The 21,413-nt window shown below is 41.1% G+C and overlaps 1 protein-coding gene across 1 annotated transcript in view; it reads right to left on the bottom strand.

Moving 5' to 3' along the window:
• Positions 1-787: 787 nt before the first annotated feature.
• The window catches only part of LOC129865483 (myosin heavy chain, fast skeletal muscle-like), a 39,035-nt gene continuing 18,409 nt past the window's right edge, over positions 788-21,413 (bottom strand). The window contains exons 21-38 of the mRNA XM_055938325.1: positions 20,421-20,663; positions 19,876-20,052; positions 19,635-19,780; positions 19,353-19,443; positions 17,326-17,715; positions 17,102-17,228; positions 16,795-16,913; positions 14,905-15,101; positions 10,062-10,245; positions 9,766-9,931; positions 9,328-9,452; positions 8,848-9,156; positions 8,027-8,230; positions 7,762-7,887; positions 3,156-3,326; positions 2,799-2,903; positions 2,615-2,710; positions 788-994 (exon numbers count right to left, since the gene is read on the bottom strand). Coding sequence (XP_055794300.1) covers positions 788-994; positions 2,615-2,710; positions 2,799-2,903; positions 3,156-3,326; positions 7,762-7,887; positions 8,027-8,230; positions 8,848-9,156; positions 9,328-9,452; positions 9,766-9,931; positions 10,062-10,245; positions 14,905-15,101; positions 16,795-16,913; positions 17,102-17,228; positions 17,326-17,715; positions 19,353-19,443; positions 19,635-19,780; positions 19,876-20,052; positions 20,421-20,663 — 3,183 coding nt within the window. The remainder of the gene's footprint in view (positions 995-2,614; positions 2,711-2,798; positions 2,904-3,155; positions 3,327-7,761; positions 7,888-8,026; positions 8,231-8,847; positions 9,157-9,327; positions 9,453-9,765; positions 9,932-10,061; positions 10,246-14,904; positions 15,102-16,794; positions 16,914-17,101; positions 17,229-17,325; positions 17,716-19,352; positions 19,444-19,634; positions 19,781-19,875; positions 20,053-20,420; positions 20,664-21,413) is intronic.

Here is a 21,413-nt window from a genome sequence, read left to right as displayed (position 1 = left end):
GTTTTTTTGTTGGTTAGGGGCTATAAATATCTTAGTTTAGCCGAATTGGTGATGGCTACTGGTGTTGGTGGACAAATAAAAGATGGTGGATTATGCTAATGTGTTTTTAGGTAATAGATGTACATCTTTACATATTGTGTCTTCCCTGTAAAACATTTTAAAAATCGGAAATGTTGACTGGATTCATAAGATCTGTGTCTTTCATTAGCTGTATTGGACTTTAATGTGTGAAAGTTAAATATTTAAAAAAAATATTTTTTTTGAATTTCGCGGCACTGGTTTTTCAGTGGGGGGGGGGGGGGTGTGCCGCTAGCGCCACGCTGATCCTAGACAGGTTAAGAGAGTGGATTCGGGAGATAACCGCTCTATATAAAGTAATGCTTCCATGGTGCCCCAGGTTATTAATACTTTAATTGAGGCATGGTTTAATTCAATCACGTAATCAATTAAACATTAGGTAATCAATTTGATAAAATAGCATGTCCTATAATTAAATAATAGTAAGACACAACAAAAAAAAGTATATGTTGGCCAACATGTTTTTAATCAATGCTCACAATTTCACCATGAAAATCATATTTTATGCAACACAGTGAAATGTTAAGAGACTTTGATCTTGTTTATTCAGAAGCTTCTTTGCCCTGTAAGAAGGAAGAAATAAATGAATGGATCAGTATTAATAATAAAACACGCAAAATTAATGAACATCAAAGTAATATAATCGATCAAGCTCAGTGATAAGCTTGGATTTTCTATTTTGAATTTCAAAGTTCTATTTTAGTTTGAATTATACGGAAGAAGAATAGGTGGAGTTGACGTGGTCATATTTGAACATGAGATGGGTTAAGCAGCAGCTCTTTACCTTTCCACTGTCACGGGTCTTGGCCCTGAGCTTGTTGACTTGAGTCTCAGCGATGTCAGCACGCTCCTCAGCCTCCTCCAGCTCATGCTGCACCTTCCTGAACTTAGACATGTGCTGGTTAGCTGCTTCCTCCTGAGAGGGAGAGCACAACATCACTATATTGTTTGAAGATTCAGGAAGCAAATTCATATTCTTTAAAAATAAGTATTTTAAGTTAGTTTTTTATCTTCAGATAGCAATGTGCTGTAAATAGGGAATGTGTTTTTTTTATCTTCAGATAGCAATGTGTTGTAAATAGGGAGCTAGATGATACAGCAGAGAAAGTGTGAACGGGGATCAAACTGCTGCCTGCAGAGGCATATGTGATCCAAGGGTGGCGGCACTACCAGTAGACCAGTCCCCAGGACAGCAAATTAATATTAATACTAACCCTATACTTTAAGTAGGTAGCACTGAGAAAATGTGCATAATGTCTTCAGCAATTAATTGCAATATCAATTGAGTCAATATTGACTGATGTGCAGAAGCACTTCAAAGTTGGAGTCTGTTATTACAACAACACCAATGTTATTACAAAAATGTTATTACACCAATGTTATTACAACAACGAAGATGTTATTACAACAACGAAGATGTTATTACAACAACGAAGATGTTATTACAACAACGAAGATGTTATTACAACAACAAAGATGTTATTACAACAACAAAGATGTTATTACAACAACGAAGATGTTATTACAACAACGAAGATGTTATTACAACAACAAAGATGTTATTACAACAACAAAGACGTTATTACAACAACAAAGACGTTATTACAACAACAAAGATGTTATTACAACAACAAAGATGTTATTACACCAATGTTATTACAACAACGAAGATGTTATTACAACAACAAAGATGTTATTACAACAACAAAGATGTTATTACAACAACAAAGATGTTATTACAACAACAAAGATGTTATTACAACAACAAAGATGTTATTATAACAACGAAGATGTTATTACAACAACAAAGATGTTATTACAAAGATGTTATTACACCAATGTTATTACAACAACAAAGATGTTATTACAACAACGAAGATGTTATTACAACAACGAAGATGTTATTACAACAACAAAGATGTTATTTACAACAACGAAGATGTTATTTATAACAACAAAGATGTTATTACAACAACAAAGATGTTATTTATAACAACGAAGATGTTATTTATAACAACAAAGATGTTATTACAACAACAAAGATGTTATTTATAACAACGAAGATGTTAATACAACAACGAAGATGTTATTTATAACAACGAAGACGTTATTACAACAACAAAGATGTTATTTATAACAACGAAGACGTTTGTTAAAACAACAAACTTCTTTTTGTTTTTCACATCATTGACTTAAATTATCTATAAATTACCTCTTGTTTATTTCTCGTGTTAGGGTTATATATTTCGTTATTTTTTATTAGTTATACTATTATTGACTACTGCACTGTTGGTTAGGGGTTGCAAGTTTCACTAACTTGCACAAACAATAGATTTTATTTTACCACAACACTTCATACTCATCTCCTTTGTTTGATAAACAAAACCAATAACAAATGCGCCTGGGGTGACCAGTGTTTCACCTTTTGTGGATCTCAGCTGTAACTAAACTGTATTTACATGAAGTTAACGAGGGAAAAATATGTTTTCGAAAGCATGCTTTCCGAGTATTTGACTAAGTACAGCATGTGACTTACTGCTTCCTCAGCCTGCCTCTTGTAGGCCTTCACTTTCATCTGCAGCTTATCTACCAGGTCCTGAAGCCTGCCAACGTTCTTCTTATCCTCGTCAGTCTGTGGGACAAAATCAAAGATTCACTGCCTCAGTTTTATACACAAACCTGTTTGTGTTAGTGTAAATTGTGTGAAGACTTTCTCTTACTTGGTAAGTGAGCTCCTTGACTCGGCGCTCATACTTGCGGACTCCCTTGACCGCATCTACACCTCTTTTCTGCTCGGACTCCAACTCGGTCTCAAGCTCACGCACCTTTGTAGAAGAAATTAACATAGGTATTTGTTTGAGGTGGTGAAATCATACATAACAAATCTTTGTAACACAGAGGTATAGTCTTCTACTATATATACTTTTACAATTTTAATTGAAGGGATCTGTAATGTTAACAGCAGCTTTTCATTATCTAGGTGGGTTATTGAGAAAAAAAGTCATTACACAATGCCCAAATAAATATCCAGAAATCTGTTTTTCAATCCACTCCAATCCACCCTGTTGTTAACTCACCCTGGACTCCAGTTTCTGGAGCTGCTTCTTGCCTCCCTTCATGGCCAGGTTCTCAGCCTCATCCAGGCGGTGCTGCAGGTCCTTGACTGTGACCTCCAGGTTCTTCTTCATCCTCTCCAGGTGAGAGCTGGTGTCCTGCTCCTTCTTCAGCTCCTCGGCCATCATGGCCGCCTGGAATGGTAGTATGTTTAATGTATGTCTCTCTAGACCAGGGTTCTCCAACCCTTCTGTAGGTTTTTGCTCCAACCTCAGTTTTAATTAACTGGATGCAGATTATCAACCAGCTAATTATTAGAATTTTCAACATTTTAGTACCACTATTGTTTTCATTATATATTCAAACTCTTGGTGATGTCATTCGAAAACACAATTTCAACTCTCACTGCCATGTGGACGACACACAGCTGTACATTTTGACAAAACATGGTGAAGCTCCAAAATTGCCTACCCTGGAAGCCTGTGTTTCAGACATAAGGAAGTGGACTGCGGCAAACGTTTTACTTCTAAACTCGGACAAAACAGAGATGCTTGTTCTAGGCCCCAAGAAACAAAGAGATCTGCTTTTTGATCTGACAAACAATAATGATGGTTGTACAGTCACCTCAAATAAAACTGAAGGACCTCTGCGTTACTCTGGACCCTGATCTCTCTCTTGATGAACATATCAAGAATATTTCAAGGGCAGCTTTTTTTCCCACCATCATAACATTGCAAAAATGTAAAACATGTTGTCCAAAGATAATCCATATTTTTGTTCACTTCTAGATTAGACTACTGCAATGCTCTACTCTCTGCCTACCCGGATAAAACATCAAATAAACTTCAGTTAGTTCCCGAGTTCTGGCGCTGGAGTTTTATGTGCCCCCAACCAATTGTGTTTTATTGATTATTAGATTATTTGCAACTTATTTTTTGTACTTATTTTGTACATATTGTTGCCGCAACAGTCTCTTATGACCGAAAATAACTTCTGTACATCAGGACTGCGATTACTCACCACGGAGTGTCAGAATCCTTTTTTTCCTTTAGCGAGTCTGATGAGGCCGACGCGAACGATTATACTTCTTTCTCAGGAACAGGCCCAGATCCCCGTGATTTACGTGAAGAGGAGGCGGAGAAAAAGGGTCCGGAGGGCTGGCTGCCTTCTGAGAATTCGTAAGCGATCGGAGAAAAAAAACACTTCCAACCATTCTGCAAGCAAACGTGCAATCTTTGGCCAATAAAATAGATGACCTACGTGGAAGATTAAACTACCAACGGGACATTCAACTGTAATATCTTATACTTCACGGAGACATGGCTGAACGACAACACTATCTAGAGAGTTTTCATCTGAAAAACAAGAAAACGCTCACCTAGAGGTGGCGCTTCTAGTAGCCAGGGACTTTAATGCTGGGAAACTTAAATCAGTTTTACCAAATTACTATCAGCATGTTATATGTGCAACCAGAGGAAAACATATCTCTGAACCACCTTTACTCCACACACAGAGACGCATACAAAGGTTTCCCTTGCCCTCCATTTGGCAAATCTGACCATAATTCTATCCTCCTGATTCCTGCTTACAAGCAAAAATGTTATCGGGAAGGACGAGTGACTAGATCAATAAAAAAGTGGTCAGATGAAGCAGATGCTAAGCTACAGGACTGTTTTGCTAGCACAGACTGGAATATGTTCCGGGATTCCTCCGATGACATTGATAAGTACACCACGTCAGTCATTGGCTTCATCAATATGTGCATCGATGATGTCATCCCCACAGTGACCGTACGTACATACCCAAACCAGAAACCATGGATTACAGGCAACCGCTGCCCTCTTTTTCATCGCTGCTACTCTCTGTTGTTATCATTTGTATATCGTCTTGATGTTGATATTTTACCGCTGCTCTTTAATTACTTGTTTCTTTTATTCCTTATTCTTATCCATATTTTTTTTAACTGCATTGTTGGTTAGGGGCTCGTAAGTAAGCATTTCACTGTAAGGTCTACATTTGTTGTATTCGGCGCATGTGACTAATACAATTTGATTTGATTTGAAATATGGCTGCTAAAATCTTGATCATATTACTCCAGTGCTATCCTTTGCTGTGTCAGCCTGGCCTGCTCAGCTCTCTCCACTGGGATTCTCTGCCTCTGACCCTATTATAGGAGCTGATGTAACGATAGTCTATTTCGTCCTCCTCATCGGACGAGGAGAGGCGAGAAGGATCGGACCAATATGCAGAGTGGTTCGTGCTCATGATGATTTATTAAAACCGAAACTGAACACTGAAATACAAAACAATAAACGAAGTGCAGAAAACCGAAACAGTACCGTGTGGTGAAAACACTAACACGGTAGACAAACACCCACCAAAACACACGTGAAACCCAGGCTGCCTAAGTATGATTCTCAATCAGGGACAACGATTGACAGCTGCCTCTGAATCATACCAGGCCGAACACAAAATCCCAACATAGAAAATCACACATAGACAACCCACCCAACTCACGCCCTGACCACACTAAATAAATACAAAACAAGGGAAAACAGGTCAGGAACGTGACAGCTGAGTCACTGGCTTACTAGTGCTCTTCCATGCCGTTCCTAGGAGGGGTGCGTCACTTGAGTGTTTTGCTCCCCCCTCGGGCTTGTTCGTTGGAGGAGATCTTAGTGGGCTATACTCAGGGTAGTAAGTTGGTGATCTGTTGATATCCCTTTAGTGGTGAGGGGACTGTGCTTTGGCAAAATGGGTGGGGTTATGTCCTGCCTGGTTGGCCCTGTCCAGGGTTATCCCCTACGTCAGTCTAGATGGAAGCCATTCCTGAGAGAAAGGCACATGACAGCACGCCTGGAGCTTGCAAAAAAGGCACATGAACGGCTGTGAGCATAAGGTAAAAAATTCTGACACAAAAATATAACTCCGTAACTCCGTTAGGGTTGGAACTGCCTCTCTGGGTGTTCTGATGCTTCTAGCTTGGAGTTGTATGCTCATGATAACATAGCTACAGTATTTCACCTTTTCATGTGTATATTATTGCTTACTAGGTGTGCCCAATTTGGTAACCACTCCCTCTTCTAATTAGGGCTAATTGGAAAAGCCTTTCAAAAGAGGACATTGTATTCTCCTTTTTCTGTACTCCCTGACGAAGGCCATGCAGCCGAAACGCGTCGGTTTTTAAACAACTTTGTTTCTATTGAACATGCCATACTAATAAAGGCATTTTAATTAATTATATGAAGAGTGCCTTGGTCCTCCTTTCTTTTTGATGACCAATTTACACCTTTTACCAAAGAGCACCTTCTGTCTACCAAAATATACTATAGTGTACCTTAGTAGCGCTTCCCTTCCTCCTCTTTCTACAAAAATATAACTCTTTGGCCTGAATGCAAAGTGCTGTTACACCCTTCTAACACCATCCCTACTGTGAAGCATGGTGGTGGCAGCATCCCTACTGTGAAGCATGGTGGTGGCAGCATCATGCTATGGGGCTGCTTTTCAGCGGCAGGGAGACTGGTAAAGATAGAGGGAACCCTGAATGGAACCAAATACATGTAAACCTGACTAAGAGTGCCAGTGACCGTAGACTACGGCAAAAATGTGGCAGTGACCCCAAGCATACAGCCACAGCAACACTGGAATGGCTTCACAGCAAGTGAAAGTGCAGTAAAAGCCCAGACTTGAATCCCATTGAAAATCTGTGGAAAAACTTCTGTTCACATCCAGTCCCCATAGAACTTAATAACAGAGCTTGAGAAAATCTGCAAGGAAGAATGGGAGAAAATCCTCAAATCCAGAGGCGCAAAGCTGATACAGACATACCCAAGACGAATCAAAGCTGATACAGACATACCCAAGACGATTCAAAGCTGATACAGACATACCCAAGACGATTCAAAGCTGATACAGACATACCCAAGACGATTCAAAGCTGATACAGACATACCCAAGACTAATCAAAGCTGATACAGACATACCCAAGACGAATCAAAGCTGATACAGACATACCCAAGACGAATCAAAGCTGATACAGACATACCCAAGACGAATCAAAGCTGATACAGACATACCCAAGACGATTCAAAGCTGATACAGACATACCCAAGACGAATCAAAGCTGATACAGACATACCCAAGACGAATCAAAGCTGATACAGACATACCCAAGACGAATCAAAGCTGATACAGACATACCCAAGACGAATCAAAGCTGATACAGACATACCCAAGACGAATCAAAGCTGTAATCACTGTCAAAGGTGCTTCTACAAAGTATTGACTCAGGGGTGTTATGCTTATGGAAATTACATCTGTATTTCATTTAACATATTTCAAAAATGTCCTAAAAACATGTTTCCACTTTGTCATTATGGGGTATAGTGTGTAGATGGGTGAGAGGAAAAATCTATTTAATTCATTTTGATTTCAAGCAGTAACACAACAAAATGTGGAATTAGTCAAGGGGTATGAATACGTTCTGAAGGCACTGTAGATTAAATGTATTCATGAGGCTGTTAGAATCGACATTGCCTCAAACTGGGATGCCTTGAGGCTCAGCCAATACTACCGTTACCATTGGGGCCAAATGAAGTCGATGTAATTGAATAGATCATAAGAACTCACATCAGTGACGGCCTTCTTGGCCTTCTCCTCTGCATCCCTGCTTTCCTGGACGATATCATCCACCTCTCCCTGCACCTGCACCAGGTCAGTCTCCAGCTTCTTCTTGGTGTTCAGAAGGCTGGTGTTCTGGGGGAAAACAAGACAAATTGTTTGACTCTCAAGATAACTTATATGTCATAAGGCAGAAGTTACGACATATAAAAACAAGCACTGTGTAAATGGTATGTTTGGTTGAGTTTCATAAGAAATTGATTTTGACCTGTACCTGGGAGTGCAGCAGGCCGACACGCTCGCTGGCGTCTACCAGCTCAGTCTCAGCCACTTTACGGCCTCTCTCTGTCACCTCCAGGGCAGCTCTCAGCTCCTCGATTTCAGACACCATCAGACCGTTCCTGCGCTCCACCATGGCTGCCTGCTCCTTCATGTCCTCTGAGGCACGGACGGCGTCGTCAAGGTGCAGTTGGGCATCCTGGGGTTCACAATGACAGGTTTATTAGGACTTGTGGAAGTAGAGGTGATAGGATCGGTGATAAAAATGTTTATTGGTAAGAATTTCCTCAATATCCCTACATTTCTACAGTATATTAGTCCAATCTATTCAATATTTTCAATTCCTTGGTTCAAGCCTTTTTTAAAGGTTCACAAACAAATCCCTCCCCATTCTCAGATGTTTGAGCTTGATGTCCCATTCCCTTTACCTTTAGCTGTCCCTGGACGTTCCTCAGATGTTTGAGCCTGATGTCCCAGTCCCCTTACCTTTAGCTGTCCCTGGACGTTCCTCAGATGTTTGAGCCTGATGTCCCATTACCTTTAGCTGTCCCTGGACGTTCCTCAGATGTTTGAGCCTGACGTCCCTTTACCTTTAGCTGTCCCTGGACGTTCCTCAGATGTTTGAGCCTGATGTCCCATTCCCTTTACCTTTAGATGTCGCTGGACGTTCCTCAGATGTTTGAGCCTGATGTCCCATTCCCTTTACCTTTAGATGTCGCTGGACGTTCCTCAGATGTTTGAGCCTGATGTCCCTTTACCTTTAGCTGTCGCTGTACGTTCCTCAGATGTTTGAGCCTGATGTCCCAGTCCCTTTACCTTTAGCTGTCCCTGGACGTTCCTCAGATGTTTCTGGGCCTCGGCCGCTTGGCGGTTGGCGTGGCTCAGCTGGATCTCCATCTCGTTCAGGTCTCCCTCCATCTTCTTCTTCACCCTCAGGGCGTCATTCCTGCTCCTGACCTCAGAGTCCAGGGTGCTCTGCATGGAGTCAGTCAACCTCTGGCTGTTCCTCTTGATCTGCTCCATCTCCTCATCCTTCTCAGCGATCTTCCTGTCCACCTCACCCTTGATCTGGTTCAGCTCCAGCTGCACACGCAGAATCTTGGATTCCTCGTGCTCCAGTGTGCCCTGGACAAGGAGAAGCAGTCAGGTGATTTGATTTCAATACATTTGGATGTGAATAACACCAGCAATTAAATATATATGACTACAATAAACACCAATACAGGGATCATTGGACTGTAGCTAGCATTGGCTCGTGTAACACTGCTTTTCCCATCAAACAGCTGTAGTTTGTACCTCAGCCTCCTCCAGAGCCGTCTGGATCTCAGACTTCTCTGTCTCCACGGTTTTCTTGGCCTTCTCCAGCTCATGGATGCTCTTGCCAGTCTCTCCGATCTGCTCAGTCAGGTCAGAGATCTCCTCTGCACACACAAACACAGGAGCAGTTTAGACTGGAGAGATTATTTTTTTGTGGATATTACCAATGCACTGAAGTTGACATTGAATCATAATAACAGATAAATAATTAACAGCACTTCATATGGTCTTGCAAATATAATTGCCCTCCACTTCCTTGGGTTGTTCAAAGGAACATGGTCACGAGTATAAAAAATATAATTTCATACTCAGAGATGGTGTAATAGTAATTTAGTGTAATTTTGATGGTTAAAGCTCCCTCCATTTTTACAACACTAGTCAAACATGAACAAAATATAACTGCTGTCAGATGCTCACGTTGCAGGTTCTTGTTCTCTCTCTTCAGAGTCTCCAGATGATCCAGAGCTTCCTCGTACGAGTTCTTCATCTTGAAGAGTTCAGTGCTCATAGAGCGAGCCTCCTTCTGAGCTCCTTCCAGCTCAGCCTGGCCTTCCTCATACTTCTGCTTCCACTCTGACAGAACCTAGGGAAATCCATAGGATTTTCATTAGAACTCATTGATGGAGTTTTGAATCAGGAATATGGTACAATTATACTACAACTGATCAAATAGGGGACAGAAGATATGATGGGTGAGGTTTATTCATGTTCACCTTGTCAAAGTTTCTCTGCTTCTTGTCAAGGTTGGAGGCCATTGCGTTAGCTCTCTCAACGTCAATCATCATGTCCTCCACCTCTCCCTGCAGCCTCTGCTTGGTCTTCTCCAGGGAGGCGCACTTGGCGTTAACCGCCTCGATGGTCTCTTCAGCCTCCTGCAGACGCTGGGCCAGCTTCTTCCTGTTGGACGACAGAGGGTGGTTTTATTGTGAACAATTTGTTCCATAACAAATGTTAAAATACTTATTGACATTTTCTCAGAGCCCCCTATCACTAAGATGTCTCTCTAGACATCTGGGTTGCTTCCCACAATGTTCTGGCCTAACCCCTCCTTACATAATAGAATGGCAGTTTGGTACTATGTCACGGCCTATATAACTACCCACTGGGCACAAACTGGTTATTAAATCAACATTGTTTCAACATCATTTGTCAATGTATTGTTACATGGAAAATACATTGATTTTGAAAAAAGTTAACAAACTTTTTTTTAAGGTGAAAATTCAACTACAGGATTACATCAACATGGTAACATTTTCAACACTGACAAACCTTGCGTAAAATATGTTGAATTTGTACCTTTGAAACAACATCAGATCTTGAACATAATATCCTCTATCAGAAAAAAACAATAGACTGGGCTTCCAGTTCTCCTACTGGAGAGGTGATCTACCTACAGCTACCCTTTGGTCCCCCATCCAGGGTTTTAACCCGACTGGGCTTCCAGCTCTCCTACTGGAGAGCTGATCTACCTACAGCTACCCTTTGGTCCCCCATCCAGGGTTTTAACCCGACTGGGCTTCCAGCTCTCCTACTGGAGAGGTGATCTACCTACAGCTACCCTTTGGTCCCCCATCCAGGGTTTTAACCCGACTGGGCTTCCAGCTCTCCTACTGGAGAGGTGATCTACCTACAGCTACCCTTTGGTCCCCCATCCAGGGTTTTAACCCGACTGGGCTTCCAGTTCTCCTACTGGAGAGGTGATCTACCTACAGCTACCCTTTGGTCCCCCATCCAGAGTTTTAACCCGACTGGGCTTCCAGCTCTCCTACTGGAGAGGTGATCTACCTACAGCTACCCTTTGGTCCCCCATCCAGGGTTTTAACCCGACTGGGCTTCCATATTTGCCACAGGCTGACACCAATGTGCTGTCGTAAGAATGGTTGTTGAGAAATCTCCACTGAATAGATTCACTGTTGCGTTGCTATCAAAGTCATTCCAAACGGTTTAACAGAGCAAATGAAATGGAACCATACGTTATCAATTTGATTATCAATGATGCTGTTGATGGGAAGTCATCAACAGCTATTGTTTAAATTTAACCCAGGATTAAACTAAAAATAGACAATACATATAGGCCTAGAGTTTTAAGCTTTGGTATCTTTCAAATGGAATCCACAAGTTAGCAAATTAAAAAGTTGGATTTATGTCTCTATCTCAAGTCTCTCAACCAAAAATCCAAGTTAAAAAATGACTAAATCAAATCATCCTTTAAAGTTTGATTTAGACCTATTAATGAACTGAGATGTTTGGTTGAGATGGAGATGTGAATGCAACATTAATTATTAATTTGGAAATTTAATCAAGACTCACAATTTAAAATTACTTTTGTAAGACCACCTAACATTAAGCTATTAACTATCTTACAAACTAATGTACAAGTATTTATTCTTGTACATTAGATTTCCACAGAGTAATAAGTAACACGTCCATGGCCACATTTTGAGGTTACTGTAACAATAAATGTCTTCTTATGTAATCATAGAAAGCATTCAGGGTTGTCGGTCTGTATTAATCTGCACAGAATCTCAAACGGCATTGATCACTTGCACTATATACTTTAATGTCAACGAGGTGAAATCCAGGTAATGTAGTTGTGTCAAAGATGGAACTGCATTAGGGCTGTTAAATCCACAAGTGGCACCTGGCATACACATAAAAACTGGCACAGTCATTTAAGAGAAATATTGTGCAGCCTTGTTTACAGATTTGAACACTGAAATGTGAGATGCAATCTACTCCTCCATTAGGATGATAGATGTAATCCACACCTCCATTAGGATGATAGATATAGTCTACACCTCCATTAGGATGATAGATGTAATCTACTCCTCCATTAGGATGATAGATGTAATCTACTCCTCCATTAGGATGATAGATGTAATCTACTCCTCCATTAGGATGATAGATGTAATCTACTCCTCCATTAGGATGATAGATGTAATCTACTCCTCCATTAGGATGATAGATGTAATCTACTCCTCCATTAGGATGATAGATGTAATCTACTCCTCCATTAGGATGATAGATGTAATCTACTCCTCCATTAGGATGATAGATATAGTCTACACCTCCATTAGGATGTTAGATATAGTTTACACCTCCATTAGGATGATAGGTGTAATCTAAACCTACAGTACATTAGGATGATAGAACTCCTCATTGTTTAGTTTAATGATTTTCAATTTGAGCGTCATCATTTCTATACAGCTACACTTTCTTGGTCTGAATTTGTTACGCAAGTGGGACAGGTGTGGCTTGATGACAATGATCAAGAGCGGCTTCTAAGCGATTTGACAGTTCCAATGAAGTCACACCTTCGACACCGCCAAAACATCAGCTATGTGGGTGTCGGCTCTCGCCGGTTAACGCATGATCTGATTGATTAGATTTTTTTTTAAAATATGGGTGAAAATGTGCTGGAATCTCATTGATCAATGTATCTACCAAATATGACCCAAATTCTCCACGTTGAAATGACGTGGTGTGCCAGTGGGTACCGTATCTGTTTGAATAAAACATAGATAGCAGCTAGCAAGATAGCAGCTAGCAAGATGGGGATCACAGGTTATTTTTAACCTGTTGAGGATGGGGGCGCTGTTGTCACTATTTATGCTAATCGTGTAATTTTTGAAACGGCTTCCCACAAAATTCTTGATCGTACAATATGCATATTATTATTATTATTGGATAGAAAACAGTCTATAGTTTCTATAGGAGTTGAAATTTTGTCTCTAAGTGGAACAGAAGTCATTCTACAGCAATTTCCCTGACATGGAGTCAGATTTCAGAAATGTTGGCCCCTGATCTGGAGTCAGTTAAAAGGGCACTGTTATTGCTATGAGTATACGGACACTGCTTACGTCTTCCCCTGGATGCCTTTACGTGATGACGATTTGAATGGGGTCGATTGCGCGTTCACAGGCACTACAAATGAAAAAACCTGTAGCTAGGAACTCTTTTCTTGCTGCGTAATGCGCCTGGAGGACATCGACCCGCACTTGTTCCAAGCATTAGTGGAGGGAGTAATATTACTTGGTCATGTTTCTACTCGTTATGGGAGTTAAAAACATCATAAGGTAGTTAATTTAAAGCGTTTTATAGCAATTTATATCCGTTTAGTGCGATTTTGGGACATTTATTTCTGAAACGCTGTGAATTGCTGGGCACGCTTCCAGTTCATCCCGAACGCAGTTGGCATTTCCACATGGCAAGAGGACAGCTTTCCACCAAAAGACGATTAGACCCAAGAAAGGATCCTTTGCCCAAGATACTGATGGAAGAACAGCTCAAAGTAGGACATTTTTATTATGATAAATCGTGTTTCTGTCGAAAAATGTTAGTGGCTTAGGACGCCATGTTTTTTGACGTAGCGTCGCTTGGCGCAAACTGTATTGAAAAGTAAGGATAATTTAAAAAATGTAATTCCGCGATTGTATTAAGAATTAAATTGTCTATCAATCCCTGTCCACCCTATATTTTTTAGTCACGTTTATGAGTATTTATGTATAAGAGTAGATCACTGTCTAATATGGCGCACGGACATTTTCTCACCAGCTGGGCTACATTTCACATTGTCTAACCATGATTTTGGTGGCTAAATATAAACATTTTCGATCAAACTCTATATGGATTGTGTAATATGATGTTACAGGAGTGTCATCTGAAGAATTCTGAGAAGGTTAGTGAAAAAATTAATATATTTTGACGATGTTGACGTTATCGCTCAATTTGGCTAGAATCAATGCTGGGCTGCTATGTGCTATGTGCTATGCTAATATAACGATTTATTGTGTTTTCGCTGTAATACACTTAGAAAATCTGAATTATTGTCTGTATTCACAGGATCTGTGTCTTTCGATTAGTGTATGCTGTGTATTTTTACGAAATGTTTGATGATTAGTAAGTAGGTAAACACGTTGCTCTATGTAGTTTTTCTAGTCCATTTGTGACGGTGGGTGCAATTGTAACCTATGCCATCTACCTGAAATATGCACTTTTTTCTAACAAAACCTATCCCATACCATAAATATGTTATCAGACTGTCATCTGATGAGTTTTTTTCTTGGTTAGGGGCTATAAATATCTTAGTTTAGCCGAATTGGTGATAGCTACTGGTGTTGGTGGACAAATAAAAGATGGTGGATTATGCTAATGTGTTTTTAGGTAATAGATGTACATCTTTACATATTGTGTCTTCCCTGTAAAACATTTTAAAAATCGGACATGTTGGCTGGATTCACAAGATCTGTGTCTTTCATTAGCTGTATTGGACTTTAATGTGTGAAAGTTAAATATTTTAAAAAAATATTTTTTTTGAATTTCGCGGCACTGGTTTTTCAGTGGGTAGGGGGGGAGTGCCGCTAGCGGCACCCTCATCCTAGACAGGTTAAGAGGACCCACCCCACATTCTTTTTCTTATTAAAGTTGCCAAGAAAGTGTCAAAATTGAAACCAGACCACACTGCTGTTGCCTATGGTGTGGTTTTTTGAGACTACCGTACCAGCACGTCACCATCCACACCCTATATGTGAGTTTCTGCTGTTGCGTGCGACTCACTTGGCCTCCTCCAGCTCCTCTGTGCGCTGAATGGCATCAGTTTCATACTTAGTCCTCCACTGAGCCACCTCGCTGTTGGCCTTGGACATGCAGCGTTGCAGCTCTGCCTTGGCCTCCTGCTCCTCCTCAAACTGCTCTCTCAGGAGGTCACAGTCATGGCGGGCAGACTGGACACCGTGGGCCAGTGCATTTTTTGCCTGTGAGAGAGAAAGGGAAAGACAGAGAGATTAGAGAGATAGTACAAACAAATTACAGGAGATGGCGCTACAGTGGATAGTGGACATTTTACTCTGCTATTAAAAAATGTAAATAATGTATGCTGATCTTAACTTTTTGGTACGCAATGTCTCCACCATCATTTCCTATGACCGAAAACGTATTCTGGACATCAGAACAGCGATCACTTGCCTCAATTTGGATGAAGATTTCTACCTCAACGAATCGTCAGCTCTGGGCGTTCTGCGTACTCCGGACCAGGCCCTAATCCCTGGTACTCGAAAGAGGAAGTGGCGGCCAAAAAGAGGCACGTGAGGCAGCCTCCTAACGAGATTACGTCAGCAAACAAATAGACCACCATTGCCCTCTGTCACTGGTGAAAAACTGGATGAACTCCTATCAACGGGACCTGAAGAACTGTAATATTCTGTTTCTCTGAGTCTTGGCTGAACAAGGACATGGACACTCTGGACCCACTCCAACTCGCATACCGCCCCAACAGATCCACAGATGACGCTATCTCTATTGCACTCCACATTGCTCTTCCCCACCTGGACAAGAGGAACACCTATGTGAGAATGCTGTTCATTGACTACAGCTAAGCATTTGGTATTTGGTATTTTATTATGATCCCCATTAGCTGTTGCAAAAGCAGCAGCTACTCTTCCTGGGGTCCATTCAACACCATAGCGCCCTCCAAACTCATCACTAAGCTCAGGACCCTGTGACTTTCTGACCGGCCGCCCCCAGGTGGTGATGCTAGGCAACAACACATCCGCCACACTGACCCTCAATACAGGGGCCCTTCGGGTGCGTGCTTAGTCCCCACCTGTACTCCCTGTTCGCCCCACATCAGCAATGACAGCTTCCTCCTCAGGAAGCTGAAAAGATTTGGCATGGGCCCTCAGATCTTCAAAAAGTTCTACAGCTGCATCATTGAGGATATGATGATCATCCTGCATCATCGCTTGGTTTGGCAACTTCTTGGCATCTAACCGCAAGGTGCTACAGAGGGTAGTGCGTATGGAGCAGTACATCGCTGGGGCTGAGCTCTGCCATCCAGGACTTCTGTGCTAGGCAATGTCAGAGAAAGGACTTAAAAATTGTCAAAGACTGCAGCCACCCAAGTCATAAACTGTTCACTCTGCTTCTGCAAACTGTACCGATGCTCCCAGACTGGAAAAAACAGGACCCTGAACAGCTTCTACCCTCAAGCCACGAGAATAATAATAAATAGTTAACCAAATAGCTACCCAGACTATCTGCATTGACAACCCTTTTTGCACTAACTCTTTTGACTCATCCCATACGCTGCAGCGACTTCTTATTATCTATCCTGCTCCCTAGTCACTTTACCCCTACCTATATGTACATATCTACCTCAATGACCTCGTTCCCCTGCACATCGACTCTGGTACCCCGTGTATATAGCCAAGTTATCATTACTGTGAATTTATTACTCGTGTCATTATCTTTCTATTACTTCTCTATTTTTCTCTCTGCATTGTTGGGCCCATAAGTTAGCATTTCACTGTTAAACCAGGCTTGTTGTTTACGAAGCACGTGACAATTTGATTTTGATTTGAAGTCTCTGAGGGTGGCGTAGTCACCGTCTACATAAATAAATATTTCTCTAAACTCTGTGATTGGTGGAGTCGATATTGGGTTCCTTACCTTGACCTCCTCCTCAATCTGCCTCTTCAGCTCCTCCACCTGCTGGGTGAAGGCCTGTTTGCCTCTGGTCAGCTGAGACACCAGTGCTTCCTTCTCTTCCAGCTGGCGGCCAAACTCACCTGCAGAGAAAGAGGTTGTTAATGGGGTCTCTGTTCTCTATGATTACAAATGTTTTTTAGGGCAATGTTAGATGGTGAATAGTATTTTCTACAAATATTTTAATGTGGGCTGGACTTCAAGCCCTCAGCACATTTTATTGTGTACCACTTAAGGAAAGCATTGCTTTGTTGTTCATTGTTGATGGTACCATTTTCTGTCAGAAGTCTGGCCCTCTGTCCACTGATGTCAGTGACCTGGCGAAGATTCTCATCATTCTTAGTCTTGATCTCACTTAGCTGGTCCTCAAGAGTACGGCACATCTTCTCCAGATTGCCCTGTTAGTGAAACATGTACCATTATTACTTCAGTTCACATAAATGGTAATGTAGTTGACCCTCCTCAACACCGCTTGACCAAATCATCACTAATCACCTTAGCCTTGGCAATGGAGTCCATGTTGCTGGAGAGGTCATCAATCTCCATCTTGTACTCACTCTTCTCCTTCTCCAGCTTCTGCTTGACGCGCTGCAGGTTGTCGATCTGCTCCCCGAGCTCAGCCACACTGTCGGCCTGCTTCTTGCGCAGAGCGGCGGCTGTGGCTTCATGCTGCAAAGTGGACTCTTCAAGATCACGACGCAGCTTCTGGAACTCAGCCTCACGCTTCTTGTTCATCTCAATCTGAGCAGCAGTGGCACCTCCGGCCTCCTCCAGCCTCTCGCTGATCTCCTCAAGTTCCCTGGAGAGATCAGCCCTCTGCTTCTCAACTTTGGCCCTGGCAGCACGCTCAGCCTCAATTTCTTCTTCCAGCTCCTCAATACGGGCCTAAAGTAGGGCGCAGGAGCAGCGGGGAATGAACAATAAAGTTCAAACTTTGGAACCTCACAAAATAATAAAAGGATGTATATTTAGCATTTTACATTCTGAAATCTTGCTCTGATTTATCATCCAAAGGGTCCCAGAGATAACAGGAAGAGTCGTTTAGTTAGATAAAATCCTTTTTCATATCCTAAAAAGGTCCATGTAGCAGAAGCACAATTGATTTTGAACTCGTTCAATTTACAAAAGAAAGGATTCTGTGGAAATGTAACCCTAAACATTGTTTCAACCAGTAAAATTACGTTTGTATTTATTCCCCAGAGATTCTAGAACATAACCAGACTTCACTATATCATTAGAGGTGTAGTATATCCTGTAGGATATAGATATAGATATATATATATATATAGATAAGATATCCACATTTGGTCAGAGAGCGACGCCTTCATGGCGCGCCAATGACACGGGCGGTCTTCACTTGATTGACTGTAACTTTGTCAAATAAGCACCAATCAGGGTCAAACAAAGCTAGCTAGATAGCCACTGAGCTGGGCTTTACGGGAGTATCTATCACACTGTCCTTTTGGACAAAAATTGCAAGAATATGGAGAGTTATGAAAACTGGTTGTTTTGCAAGTGTTGAACTTACAATATGGCTACTAATACTGGAAAAGCTAAATCAAAGTCCAAGTATACAGATTTGATGATATTCTTGCAGAAAAATGTAATGTAAATGTAAATGTGCCCTTCACGATTTGCCCAAATGTACCTGGGTGACGTCACACTAAATGTCTTCACACGCACTGCTGCCCTCTTGTGGACACCATTGGAATTACAGTCAGAGTGATGGCTAGACTTGGGACCTTTCTGTTGCATTTCAAAGATGGTGGTAGAAAAAATTTATTTTCTTCTACCAGATCTATTGTGTTATTCTCCTACATTCAATTCACATTTCCACAAACTTTAAAGTGTTTCCATTGAAATGGTACCAAGAATATTCACATGTTAAAACAAAGCCAGTTACACTAATATATTCAATAGACAGTGTCCCATGCAGGACCAAACCCAAATCAGTAAAATCCACACATAAAGTTAGATAGAGGTCTCTAAATGGATATAAACCATTTTAGCATGGACATTGCCATTGAGAGCTTCCACCATTTTAAAGTAGTTAACTGGGCCAATGATTAGAGCATTGTCTTCTTCAAATTGGGTTGCCTATGGTTATAAAATGGCTTTAAGCTATAACACAGCCATCTAGTCATAGCAATAAATAAATGACAATATTTTGATATGGCTCAGGACTCCCGCTCTGCAGGTGGTGGTAAATCACCAATATTAGGTTAACACTTTTTTCAAGCACAAAAGAAGAAGACAATTGACTGTATTAAAATGGAGCTGTCCATGCTATCACATAGACCGTAATGTCACAGATAAAGTATTTGTCCTCTATCTAACTCTATGGAAGCACCATCTTAACAACGGTAAGAAACATCAGCAAGAAACAACATCTTCCAACCTACTGAGTAGAAGAAGAAGCCACCAGTAAAAATGTGTGCTACCAGAAGAAATATGTCACAGTTTTGTCAGGAAATGATTCAGGTGCTTATATCCTGTACTGGAGCTAATATCCTGTAATGTACCTGGAGTTCCTTGATCTTCTTCTGCAGCTGAGCTCCCAGAGACTGCTCATCCTCAATCTTGCTGAGGAGCTGGGTGGTCTCAAAGTCCTTCCTAAGAAATACAAACACATTGATTGCATAATTGGGTTTGGTTCGATAGTTTAAAGACAGAGAATTACACCATTCACATCGTTTTTAATAATCACATGCAAATATGAATTCACAATTACAATAATTAGTCAAGAACAACCATTGTGTTGATCAACATAGTAGGTAATACTGTAGCCATTTGATTGTGTTTACTTCTTGATTTTCTCATCAGACTGCTGCTTGTCATTCTCCAGGTCCATTATGGACTCCTGGGCCAGTTTCAGATCTCCCTCCAGCTTTCTCTTGGATCTCTCAAGGTCCATACGGAGCTTCTTCTCTTGTTCCAGAGAACCCTCAAGCTATAAGATATAAACAGACATATTGTTGAAATCTAAACAGCTGATGATGATACCATCTCACATTCTATCATGGCGAAATGTCAAACTCCACTCACGTCGTCCACTTGCTGTTCCAGCTTGGTCTTGGCCTTGGTCAGAGTGTTGACTTTGTCCTCCTCTGCCTGCAGGTCATCCAGTGTCTGCTGGTGGGCCTCTTGGAGGGCTTTCTTCTCCTTGGTCAGCTTGGCAACACTCTCATCCATAGACGACATCTCCTCTGTCAGATTTTTAATCTGAAAACGGTCACAACAAAATTTGTCTTTGGTCTCTTCACCATAAAAGAAAGATTTAGTTTGAAATGTATTTCATTCATTTAATTCAGATTAGAACTGTATTATTGATTTAAACACTAGATGGAATTGTACACCATGCCAGGGTACAGAATGGACGTCATAAACGAAGAGGAGCCAGGGTACAGAATGGACGTCATAAACGAAGGGGGAGCTGAACATTCAATGAATGAGAGGAGTACCCCGCAACTTAAATTCCACTATTTTTCCTGCACCCAGAATACGACTTGAATTCCATTTCAGCTATGTTTTGAGTTGATTATTGTTTGGATTATTGTTTGGTTAGACTGTCTCTGGTAAAAACACGAGACCTTGTTTTCAGTGGCGTGCTTCTCCTTCTCCACTTTAGCCAGAGTGAGCTCCAGGTCATCAATGTCCTTCTTCAGCTCAGAGCACTCATCCTCCAGCTTCCTCTTCTTGGCAGTCAACTCAGCGTTCATCTCCTCCTCGTCCTCCAGCCTTTCGGTCGTCTCTTTGAGTTTGGCCTCCAGCTGGATCTTGCTCTTGATTAGCCCCTCACACCTTTCCTCAGCATCGTTCAGATTTTCTGATTCCTGTTTTCAGAACAGGATAAAAAATATGCGTCCTCACTTTCTGTATGAAAATATAGACTAACATTTGTCAAAGAGGTCAAAGAAAATCAACATAACTTCAATATATACAATACCAGTAGAAATTTTGGACACACCTACTCATTCCAGGGTTTTTCTTTATTTTGACTATTTCCTACATTGTAGAATATTAGTGAAGACATCAACACTATGAAATAACACATATGGAATCATGTAGTAACCAAAAAAGTGTTAAACAAATCAAAATATATTTTATATTTATGATTCTTCAAAGTAGCCACCCTTTGCCTTGGTGTAGATGTGCACGCCTGATTAATCAATATTTATATTATATATTATTTATATTATCATATGTCGGAGTTCGGAACTAAACGAGCATTTCCGCACTCGGATAGGAAGGACATCGAAGTCGTGGTGGAAACTTCCTTTGGGCCTTTAAGAAACTTTGTTTGTTTTTCCTTTATTTTGGTAGTCACTTCACAGTGTGTTCATCGAATCAAATGTTATTTGTCATATACGCCGAATGCAACAGGTGTAGACTTTACCGTGAAATGCTAACTTACGAGCCTTTTCCTGCAGAGTTTTAAAAAATTGCTAAGAAAAATAGGAAATAGTAACACAATAAATAACAATAACAAGGCTATATATACAGGGAGTACCAGTAACGAGTCAATGTGCAGGGGTACCAGGTAGTAATGAGGCTATATACAGGGAGTACCAGTACTGAGTCAA

This window comes from Salvelinus fontinalis, chromosome 1 (assembly GCF_029448725.1).
Source record: "Salvelinus fontinalis isolate EN_2023a chromosome 1, ASM2944872v1, whole genome shotgun sequence".
NCBI classification, from domain to species: domain Eukaryota; kingdom Metazoa; phylum Chordata; class Actinopteri; order Salmoniformes; family Salmonidae; genus Salvelinus; species Salvelinus fontinalis.
This window is presented reverse-complemented; position numbering and strand designations above follow the sequence as displayed.